This window comes from Bremia lactucae, linkage group LG8, assembly GCF_004359215.1.
Source record: "Bremia lactucae strain SF5 linkage group LG8, whole genome shotgun sequence".
Lineage (NCBI taxonomy): Eukaryota > Oomycota > Peronosporomycetes > Peronosporales > Peronosporaceae > Bremia > Bremia lactucae.
Window position 1 is genome coordinate 1846347 of NC_090617.1, and position 11643 is coordinate 1857989.

The 11643-nt window shown below is 46.1% G+C and overlaps 3 protein-coding genes across 3 annotated transcripts; 2 read left to right on the forward strand and 1 right to left on the reverse strand.

Moving 5' to 3' along the window:
• Window positions 1–7474: 7474 nt before the first annotated feature.
• On the reverse strand, window positions 7475–9858 carry CCR75_009567 (uncharacterized protein; the record flags this gene model as incomplete). The annotated part of the gene is made up of 2 exons (XM_067967606.1): window positions 7475–9515; window positions 9578–9858. 2 exons carry the CDS (start codon window positions 9856–9858, stop codon window positions 8996–8998), a joined length of 801 nt encoding a protein of 266 aa, XP_067823583.1. The 3' UTR covers window positions 7475–8995.
• CCR75_009568 (uncharacterized protein) lies at window positions 7645–8970 on the forward strand (the record flags this gene model as incomplete). Its single annotated transcript, XM_067967607.1, has 1 exon — window positions 7645–8970. The coding sequence occupies one exon, from the start codon at window positions 7645–7647 to the stop codon at window positions 8968–8970; it is 1326 nt and encodes a 441-aa protein (XP_067823588.1).
• An 84-nt stretch (window positions 9859–9942) lies between the features above and the next one.
• CCR75_009566 (uncharacterized protein) lies at window positions 9943–11098 on the forward strand (the record flags this gene model as incomplete). The annotated part of the gene is made up of 2 exons (XM_067967605.1): window positions 9943–10909; window positions 10971–11098. The coding sequence occupies 2 exons, from the start codon at window positions 9943–9945 to the stop codon at window positions 11096–11098; spliced, it is 1095 nt and encodes a 364-aa protein (XP_067823584.1).
• Window positions 11099–11643: the final 545 nt, after the last annotated feature.

Below are 11643 nucleotides of genomic sequence, written 5' to 3' on the forward strand. Positions count from 1 at the left end.
CAGTATACGCTAATGCGTCTACTGTGGGGAATAAGTCACCTCCTACTTCCATTGAAGGTGAATCGAATATTTCGTGACGGTGACAAGTCACCTGCTACATCAATTATAGGTGACTGGTCCAAGTCACTGTCATCGCCCGCTTAGTGGCTACTGTGAAGGCCGCCTGATCACCCAGGGCCGAGTCCATTAAACCTCTGGGTTCTAACGTGACAACCAAAGAAGTGATGACGAGGTTGTTCGACTCATCGGACCTCTTTGGTGGGGAGTCACCTGATGATGACTCTATGGGCGACGATCACTCTGGTGGCGTTAGTATGCGTCACCAGCAACAAAGTGATCGTGCAAGGAAGAATGTTGTTGGTGGTGCTAGTTTGCATACCCAGGAAAAGAGTGGTTTCAAGGATTGCTCCGATATCCATGTTAGCGTTAACGCTAACATGAGTCAACAGGAGAGGGATCGCAACACGTTTCGACTCGCTCCCGATAAAAAAAACTTGGTTGCCCTATAAGGGTAACCTAGCTCGTTGGTTGGTATGGCCAACGATCGATAATATATTCCGTTATCGACTCATCCATGCTTCACAAGCTTGGTGAGAATGAAAAGGAAATCTTCATCGATACCTTCTTCCGGCAACAATGGTACACTTGTAAGCGGGCAGAGGATGTCAAACCTTTGTTCCAAGCTTAGACAGCATTTGTCCAGAATGTGCAACAACTGGATGTTTTTTGTGAACCGTTCGAAAAACGGACCGTAGTCGGTGCACGCTTTAAGTTGCACCGTTTGTCTAGAGATGCAGGGTAACCTTGCCTTTCGTGGGGTCTCATGCCCAGGTCCTACCCCTTAGAAAGCATTTTCCCTTAAAGATCCTCATTGGAGGATGCTCATCTCTTGAGAGATGCGCGAAGGATTGAGAATTTCCAATTTTTTTATGTGCACGAAAAGCGTTCGTCCTCCGATGGACCCTCCGTCGATGAGGATGGGTCTCGTCGTACTGTCGAACGAGACCCGGAATGTCCAGAATCAGTTAAAAACGGGGTTCCCAACTATCATGCGAGGGTGGATACTCTCGCCAAAGAACGAGATAACTCGTTCGAACCCCTTTGCTCGGTAGTTCAAGAGGCGTTTAACAGGAAAGCGCTTCTCACCACTCAATTCCGTCAATGAATGTGGAGGAGGAGGGAAAATCGAGTTCGCCTCGTTCGCCGAACCCAAGTCAACACCGTAACTTGGATCGAGGACGACATTAATCACGAGCATTTCCGTCGTCGTGACTTAGCGGTGACGGTCGACATGTTTCTCGTGATCAGTTGAAAGACTGTGCTCAAGTTGCGGCTGATGAACTGGTGAACGCACTGACACATCAGTCCCTTCAAAACGAGCTTGTGACAGCTCGTCACATAATTTGATCGTTGGAGGGTGTACTGGACTGTCGGGTTTGTAAGATCGAGTCTCTGTACCGAGACTATGACGCTTTATCTCAGGACCATCAGGGTTTGGCAGACGCCTTAGACCGTTCCGGGATCATTCGGAATCGGAAGAACCCTCGTACTGATGGTACGGGCGGAGACGCCCCATATAAAACGTAAGATGCGTACGCACCTTTCGAGGCAGCTCGATCGCGTATGCATTGTCTTGGCGGCGCAGTACACGGAACGGGTCGATAATCCTGGGCAGTAATTTATTACTGCTTACATTCGTCCCTACATGTTTTGGTAGGTTTATCGTCGACAGTAGGACGAGGTCGTTAACATTAAATGAAAATGGTTGCTCTGTCATTTTTGTCAGACTTCTGTATCTGTCGGCCCACCGCATCAGCGATGGGATCCTGTATGAAACGGACCACTGCTTCTCTATCCAGCAGGAAATCACCTGCTAATTCGGTTTTATTTTTGTTTTCATTGCGACCGTCTCACACTGTGGAGATACCACACTCCTCTTCGGTGAGAGTATTATTGCTCTCACTGATATCCTTGTTTTCGATGCTCAGTCTTCCATCGTTATCAAAGTCAGTTATAGCATTGTTGATTTTACTGAGTTTGTCCACTTCATCAATAGCATTGTTGATGTTACTGAGTTTGTCCACTTCATTCCTTCGCATTGACGTAGGAGCTATGGGTGATGAGCAAGAATTAGAAACTTCTTTGCCCGAGCGAGTCCCCCCCCTTAATAATAGTCACTCTCAAACAAGGTGGGTATCCGTGGATGGCGTAAGCCGGTCACGTAAAACGGTGTATGCTTTGTAGAAGCATGCACTGAATTATTAATGGCAAATTCTACCATCGGCAAGAATTCGCTCTAACTCGTAAAGAGTGGACGTATCGCAAAGTTCTCTTCAAGGATACAGTTTGCACGCTCCGTCTGACCATCTGTACAAGGATGATCAATAGTTGACATTTTCAGCTGTGTTCCAAGTGATTTGAACATAGTTTGTCAAAATTGCGCCGTGGATCTAGGGTCTCGAATTGAGACCAGTTCTTGGGGTAACCCATGGAGTCGAAATATCGTGTCAATAAAGACATGAGAACAGCCAAAGGCTTTGCTCGACTCCGGACTGCAGCAAGATGTACCATTTTGCTAAAACAATCAAGAATGTCAATATTCTTATGTTCGTCGTCGGGAATCCCGAAGACGAAGTCCATGGATACAGACTGCCACACTCTGCCGATACAGGCAGAGGTTGTAAAGGAGCTCGGGATGAAGCACTGGTCTTCACCCGTTGACAAACTTCGCAAGCACGCGTGTACTTGTGGACGAACTCATACTGGCGTGGCCAGTAGAAGTCGCGAATTATCATGAGATAAGTCTTCTAAGGTCCACGATGACCACTTATTGGTGTTTTGTGACACTCATACGTGATGCGCAAAAGCAAATCATTATAAGTGGGGATGATGACACAAGGTGTGTCGCCAGCATGGCTGTGTAATACAGTAACCTATTGCGTGTTGTGTATCGATCCGTTGAGGATCGTTACAATATCGACAATCCTTTTAAGGATTGTTAAGATGGATTTCTAAGGTAATCCATCAACCCTTTAAAAGCATTATCTTCTTGATAAGTTCTTCTAACGTCGTCAAGGAATGTTGATAACAGAACACTTATTGTTGCAACAGTGGGGTTATCCTCACTGTTGGTTTGCGCAGCCGGCTTCAAATCGACCCGGCGCGAAAGAGTATCATCAACGACGTAACTTCGGCCTCGTTTATACTCCACAGAGAGGTTATACTCCACGAAGTAAGACAACCATCTCGCCATTTCTTTGCGAGAGGTGTGGACTGTTTACGGCCGTGCCTAAAGACGCATGGTCCGTGTATACAATGAAACGTCTATCTCCCAACAGAAAGATCCTAAACTTAGACAGTGCATATTTCATGGCAAAGAGTTCCTTCTCATGCAATGGATAGTTGCGTTCAGCTGGTTGAAGCTGACGCTATTGATAACAGACACGCGCAGAGCGCCGTCTGTGTCATATTGCATCAACGCACAGCCGATTGCAAAATCGCTGGCGTCACAGACCACATGTCTTGGTCCGCAACCGCCAGGATTGGCGATTGCATCAAGCTTTGCTTCTTACCCTCAAAGGAACGCTGACAATCAGCGTTTCATGACCACTTTACATTTTTCCTCAACAAAGAAGAAAATTGTACTGTCATTTCGGCATAATTGCGTGATTACTTGTGCAGGTACGCCGCTAAACCGAGGAACTTTCGAAGTCCCTTCACATCGACTGGCACAGACCAATCGCTGATCACCTTGATCTTTTCCGGATCCGGGTGCACATCGTGTTTACCCACGATGCACCCAAGAAGTGGCATTTCGCTTGCAGCGAATATACACTTCATGAGATGTGCTTACGCATAAGTGTAAGAACCTTTCAGACGTGGGTACGATGTACTTCAACATCCGACTTTCCGTTCATGGCTCTGCTATGAATCAAGACGTCATCAAAATAGCTCGGTGTGAAATCCCGCACCGATCTCAACAGATTGATTACACATCTGTTAAATATCGCAGGGGCTTTACTAAGTCCCTGTACCATCACTAGCCACTCCCATAGCATTCCTTGGGGTACTTACTGCTGCGCGCGGAATATCCTCTTCACGCATAAGGATCTGATAGAATACATCCATCATATCCATAGAAGAAAAGATAATTCCCTTGAACATACCATCAGTGATTACGTCTTTTCGTGGTATTAGCGTTTGAGCCGGTACCGTTGCAGCGTTCAATTTATTGAATACATGCACAACCCACCATCCTACTGCTGCTTTACGCACTCAGAAGGTCGGAGAGCTATGTGAGGAGGTTGACTCCCTCACATGGCCCGCTGCCAAGCGATCGGCAAAGAATAAGTCGATCGCTAATACTTGTTCAAGAGGCAATGACCACTGCTTCATGACACAGTATTTTGAACCTGGTATCAGCGATTTCGTGTCAATTACCTTTTCCTCTAGGCAACTCGCACGGTACGGATTCAGGGAATTCATCCTTGAAATCGATCAAATTTTTATATAATGGATTTGTCGTCAAAGGCTCCCAAATTGGGACGTAAAACGTTCCATCCGAGTCTTCTCATCATGGACACTTTCGTCCATCGTGAGCTGCTGAGAACCCGTTCGTACTCAGGAAATCTATTGCCGACCGAATATCAGCCACGTAGTTGTCATCTGTGACAAGCACGCAGATCTGCTTGATTTTACCACTACGCAGATCACGCTAGAACCGTTTCAGTTCTAACGTTGGCAATTGAGTTATCTCCGAAGTTAATTTCGGAGGCGCTATAAGATCAAGTGTATAAGCGCCTACACTTGATCCATTGTTTACTAAGACATTATTGTCTCAGTTTTCTCTTTTGAACTTATTTCCAAAGGTACCTTGGAAACTCGACCACAGGTTTCCGGGGACTTCTTCCCGCAGAAATTATTTGGGCAGTATCCTCCCCAGCTGCCTCTAGCTGTGGCTACGCTACCACAGCGAGATCTTCTACGATCGACTTTCCAGTCGTATCTGGGACTTTTGCACTGTCTCTTATAGACGGGCGTTTTAAATTTTCTTGAATGTTGCTTTCCAAGTAAGCATCCTTGTTTCGCACCACTCAACCTATTCGAGTGATCGAACTTCGACGCTGCCTGTGCTTGTGCACAGCCGTCGTTAACTATGTCCACGTCACAATGGTGGACCTTTGACGCTGCCTGTAGTCGTCGGGATCTAACTCCACAATGTGTTGAATATTTAGACTGAGTTCTTGTGCAGTCATGCAAACGACCGACCCACAAGTGAGGCCATCGCACTCACTCGTAGGACATCCTCACGGTTGTGGCCGCTCCGAGACGTTCATCAGCTGGCCATCTGATGAACAAGAGACAAGCATAGTCACGGCTTGATGCTGTCAATTTATACATAGCTCGTACTTTCTGAGCAATGGTATTCCAAGGATGACATCTAATTGTCATCCAAATATAGTACGATGAAGTCATCATTGTATAATTTACCTTACAACGTGTATTGGATACCAATTATACGTTTCCTTACTGTTACAGATGCGCCTGTTGCTAGGCGCACTGTCGTCCTCGTTAGAGTGATATCGCGCTCAACGAACTTGAGCCTCCGATCTCCTAGCAATTGGCGAATAAAAGTGTTCGACGCCCCACAATCGACTAGGGACTTAAGTGACAATTTATTTGCCACTAAAATTTTCAAGGTGATGAGGTGAATCTCACCCCCTGTGTGTGAGGAGCAATTTTCGTCAAAGGTTTTCAAATTCTTTTGACGTTGCTGGATCAGTAGGCGCTCCGCACCTACTGACCCCGACCGTTTTTTGACAATGCGCCACGCCGTTGCGTTTTTATTTCGCAACAGCGTCGGGATTCGCGTCCTCGACTATTCCTAGCGAGAGGTAAATCTTTCATCAGTGTTTCTAGGGACTGGCTGTGGGTCACTACACTCATAGGCGTAGTGGCCCGTCTTTTGACAACGATTGCATTTTGTAATCGTTTGTAACTTGAAGAGCGAGGTTTCTCGCTCTCTACATACGATAGTTCCCTAGGTTCTGGACCTCCGTTTTCTTGTCGTCTCGGAGGACGATATGCTATAGAGTGGACAAAAGCTTGTTTCAGGCTGGAGTATTCTTGTACCGCTACAGAGATCGCTTGGTCAAGCGTCTCGAATTACATCTGGACACGCGAGTCTTGACAGGGCCGCCTTTGAGGCCGTTAATGAACACAGTAACCTGCGTGTGTTCATCAATCGGATGACTCACAATACAACTGACCAGATATCGTGTATGTTGGGCATAAGCGTGAAGGTCACGCTTGCCCTGCTTCAAACCCAGGAGCTCGGCTCGAGCCCTATATTCGACACGTGGCGGCTAAAATGTTTGCCTGATCTGGGCCTTAAATACCTCATACGATTCAAACACTAATGGGCCGTGAAGCTTCAGCCTCAAGGCACAAGATTTGGCACGTCCGGCTAAGTTGGACATGCCAAATTTCACTTTCGTCGCATCATCGCTGATACGGCGAGCTTTTATGGCATCGTCTAATTCGACGAGCCATTTTAAAAGGGAGTCGCCTTCGACTGCCTTGAACTTAAAGATTTCGATCTTTATGCTTTCGAGTCGACGCGGGAGCGTCGGCCCGCTAGCAGCATGTAAATGCTGCTGTTTCAACAGTTCCATATGCTGAGCAACCTGTTCTCCCAACACCTCCGAGTGTTGGGAGCCTTGCCGGTGAAGCAAGGCTACTTTCTCTAGAGCCCCGTGAGTTCGTGTTGTATGAACTCGGTTATGACCGCATGCTGTTCATCTCTGCCCATAGTGTACAGCATGACGCCAACGGCTGGCCCGCCTACGACCGAACTCATTCGTTCGATCGCTTTCCAACCAAGGTCACTTAAAAGAGTAAGCCCTTCACGCGTTGCGTGATAGCCCTTGAGAGGCTGGAAAGCTTCCTCCTTCTTCATCCAACATTTCCATGTTGGATGGAAGGTGCGTAGGTCGTTGAGCGGACTACGAAGTACTACCATATGTAACGGGGCACATTTTCACTAGTACTGATCAGTAGTTAACCTACACTGATTACAGTGTAGGGGAGGTGCCTCGAAACTTCACGTACACAAGAGTATAGAGGGAGGTTCCTATGAAGCAGCTTAGGGGACTTAGCTTTAAAAGTCTAGATTAAGGCTTTAGAATAGAGAAAAGTAAAATCTGTATTAGTATATTTAGCTTCCTACGTAACGATCTTCTATCTACTACTGAACTTATTATATTAATAACTCAAACTAAGTATGGCGCCTTCTTGCGCACCGCACAATCGTGTCTTATAACGATTTGACGGGGTTGATTTAAACTTGAATCAACCAATCAAATAGAGCTAATGTCTTATTGTATCAATATTAACAACTTTGGTAATAATTAGAACTATTTAAGTCGAAATTAACAAAGATAATAATTTTGTACTTCTGTATTAATTTCCTCTCATAGAAAATAATATTTATTATTACTCTTAATTAATCTTTGGAAACAATGGTCTTTTCAAAGTTTCAACGAGACAGCCAATCGATGGCGCTAGATGTCCATACCTAATGTTCTAAATAGTACCACTTTAAAATAATGCGTGACATCCGTCATCTTCCACTCTCTTGACGTCATGCTGTCACCGCTGCCGCGCACTCCGGGTATTCGCCGCCTCTCATTCTCTTACGAAAATGAGAATTCGCTTGAAGATTACTGCAAAGGAAGTGCGCAGGTATCTGTCAAGGACGCGCAGGAGGAAGCGCTCGCTTGCTGGTTATTTGCGCTTGTAGGCGTGGGCTACCTCTTCCCATTTTCGGCGCTCACGCAGCCCGTTGATTATTGGAACATGCTTTTTCCGGACTTTAACATTGAGTTTGCGCTGACCTCCATATTTATGTATACAAATCTAGCAGTTCTCAGCATCATTGTCATTGTGTTTGGCAAACCTTGGTACAAAGGCCGCATTGTCGGTGGCTTCGTCGGGCAGCTATTCGTGTTGGTTGTTGTGCCCACCTCCTACCTATTCCTCCAGTCTGAAAACGCAAACATAGTTGCAGTGCTGGGTAGCACCGTTTTGGTTGCAATCGCCACCGCATTTATCGACAGCTCCACTATTGCCCTCGTGTCACACTATCCCCAACGAGTACAGGAGAGCTTTCAGCTTGGAGTTGGGCTCAGTACGCTCATCAGCAGTCTTTATCGAGACATTACTAAGCTCGTCTTTCCAGTGAATAAAGTGTTGGTGTCATCGCTTATTTTCTTTTATACGGGAGCAATTACGATCGCGCTCTGCATAGGCGCGTTCTACAAAGTCATGTCACTTAAAATGACCACAAAGTTCCTATACCGCAAGGTTAGCAGCAGTGTCGAGCTTACAGAGCGTTTGCCACTGCTAAATGTCAAACGGCAGTCAACAAGTGATCCGTTAAGTGTCGCTGGCTCAGTGCGAACAAAGTGGACGGTACTGAAAAAGGTTTGGCACCTGCAGGCGCTGATTTTAATGGTTTATCTAGCTACTCTTTCCGTTTGGCCTCCGCTTGTCACGGAGATCAAGACATTCAACTTTCCGTCGCTTCAGAATACAGGATGGTGGTCGCTCATCCTGCTCACGCTTTTTTCGACCAGTGACTGCTTCGGACGATTTTTTGTGAATCGCCGCTTTAATCTTACGCCAAGCAATATTTGGATTCCGATAATGGCGCGCTCTATATTGGTCCCAATTATTATTGGTATTGTGAAAGAGTGGTGGCTCCAGTCTGACATTTGGTCTGTGATATGTGTGGTGCTACTTGGGATTGGAAATGGCTACTTCGGTACGTTGACCATTATTTTCGTCAGCGAAAGTGTCCACACAGACGAACAGCACCTTATCGGCCCATTTACAAGTCTATTTCTAAACTTTGGTCTTGTGCTGGGATCTACGGTGGGTCTTGTCATTAAAAAATCTCTGCTGGGATGAGGTACTAAATTTGAACGTAATCTTACTAAAACTTGGAATCTTTGGCATTATGTGAAAATGAGTCTTGAAAAATCTGGCTTTTGGCCTTCTTCCTTTTCTTGGCATGCTTTGATCCTTTTAGTAACACTGTTTGGTGTTGGAATGCGTAGGACTGCGCTCCATCAGCTTTTGACGCATCCCAGAAGCGAATAGCAATGGCTTCGATAGTGTACTCGTTGTCGAAGAAGTTGTAAACTCCGAATGTTAGGTCGGCGTCCGAGTTGGCCGTGCTCGTTTCTATGCAAGTGTTGATTGATTCAGTCACACTACACAGCAACACGGTCTTCTTCACATCCGCAGCTATCCTAGTGAGAGACTGAATAGTGTTCCACAATAAATCTTTGCTTTCGTCCTGCACGTAGACAATATACTCTGAATGAAATTGCGCGGCTGAGCCGCGATACAGCACGTAATTTGCACCGTAATTAAGCCCAGACTTTAGTATCCAGCCGAGGTTCCGAAAGTGCTGATACAGAACGAAGTCTCTCGCAAAAGTTGCACTGGAGCTATGCGAGACAGCAAAATAAGACCGCTCAATTATACAGAGCTAACATTATTCTTACTTTACCTTCCGAATCGATCCCACAATTCTCTCAGTGGCTTCGCATAAAGCAACAAGCCTTCACTTACTGCGTAGTATGTTTCTAGCAGTGACAAATGACGTCTCCTTTCGGCCGGCACCTCCTTCGCCTCGTTAGAATTATAAATCAATCCGCATGACATCGAAAGTTCCTGACGCACTGCAATGCCAAGACTTTTCATATGAAATTTTGTCCACGCGTCTGTGTCCTCCGCGTTAAATGCTACTTCCGTCGATAGTCCATCGCGCAACATCCGCCATGTCACCATTTTGCCTTTAGGTATCAAAAGAGTTTAAGTATCTTACAAAAATATTTCAACATGTAATATTCTAAGGCCAAATTTGCATCATTAATGGTTGCACGACCTGTGCCCGTGCACGTGGTGCTACCGACGTCGTCGCTGTCGCGGTCGCCCTCAAACGAAGATGGCGTGAATCCTGACATTGAGGTTTTGCACCGCTTTTTTGGTTGCGAACTTATTCAGGAAGCTGGCGTATTATTGCGCCTGCCACAGGTTGTAATGGCCACTGCCCAAACTCTTCTCCAGCGCTTTTACTACCGCAAATCGCTACGACAATTCGACGCCTTCCGCGTGGCTTTTAGCTGCTTATTTCTAGCTGCCAAGGTGGAGGAGAACCCTACGCGCATTAAGGACGTTATCGGTGTCTTCTACGCTATGTTTAGACGCCGCAAGTGGCAGCGCTCGACTGTTGCTCAGCAGCTGATAGACTTGGACGGTACTACCTTTAATCAGTGGCGAATGTGGCTTATCATGGTCGAGCGCCAAATCCTTATTGATTTGGGCTTCAGTATCTATAGTGTCACGGAGCACCCCCACAAGTACGTGCTCTACTATGCCAAGGTACTTGACGGTAGCTCTGCGCTAGCTCAACAAGCCTGGGGATACATCAATGACAGCTTACGCACGGATCTTTGTGTAAGATATAAGGCTGAGGTTATTGCCTGTGCTGCCATCTTTTTGGCCAGCAGATTTCAAGGGATAGCGCTTCCCTATAATCCGCCCTGGTATTCCCTATTTGATGTGGAGCAGGCGCAGCTCTATGCGGTTAGTCTAGTCATCGCGAAGCTGTACAAACAGGAAAAATTGCAATGGCTGGAGCCGCTGACAGAGGCTAATCCATTTGCAATAGACGATCACCCTTTAAAAGAGGAAGACGAGGCGCAGGAGCAAAATTCAGTGATTGAAAATAAATTGACGATTTCTCCTCAACAGCCTTTATTTGCTGAGGCATCGTCAACTGATCCAAGAATGATGTCACAGACAATAAAGTCTTTTCCGAACAATCCATCAAAGTCACGTAAACGTCGCAGCCGCTGGGGCAATAGGCTCGCTTCTTCTCGCGACGGGGATGATAGAAGTTCGTATTCTCAGTCGAGACGCTCCCTCACTGGATCGCATGACTCTCAAACCTACCAAAGACGCACTCGTAGTCGATCAGTTGACCGATATAAAAGAAGCCGAAGCCGAAATTATAGTCAAAGACTAAAACACAGTCTTAGCCGAAGTTACGAAGGCCATAAACGTAGATAGTATCTTAATTTAATCAATGCAGTATATAATTGTTAAGTTTCGCAGCTGGGTAAAATACTTTTTGATCTATTTAAAACAGTTAATCACTAAAATCCCATTTATTATGGGTTCATATGTGGCAGCTGTTGTAGGCGGGCACGTCGTAATGCGGCCACGCTCTACTTAGACACACACCCTAGCACAGCGAGTAAGCGGTTTAACCTGCTTCTCTTGCGTGCAGTGAGGTATTTGTGGTAACGGATGGCGCTAGCCGTCATCACGGATGACGCTGGGCGTCATCCCTCCTAATGTGGATGCACCCATGTGCATCACATACACAAGAGTTGGTCACAAATGTGCACCACACCCGAGTGTTGGGTCTAATTACTATTATTTAGTAATTGACCATTGCCTTAAGTACACCAAGTGTACTTAACGGGGACTGTGTAACATTAGGGCAACTTTAGCCCGTTACACCACAGCCCCCTTTAAGAACGAATTTACATTTTAAAATTCGTCAAA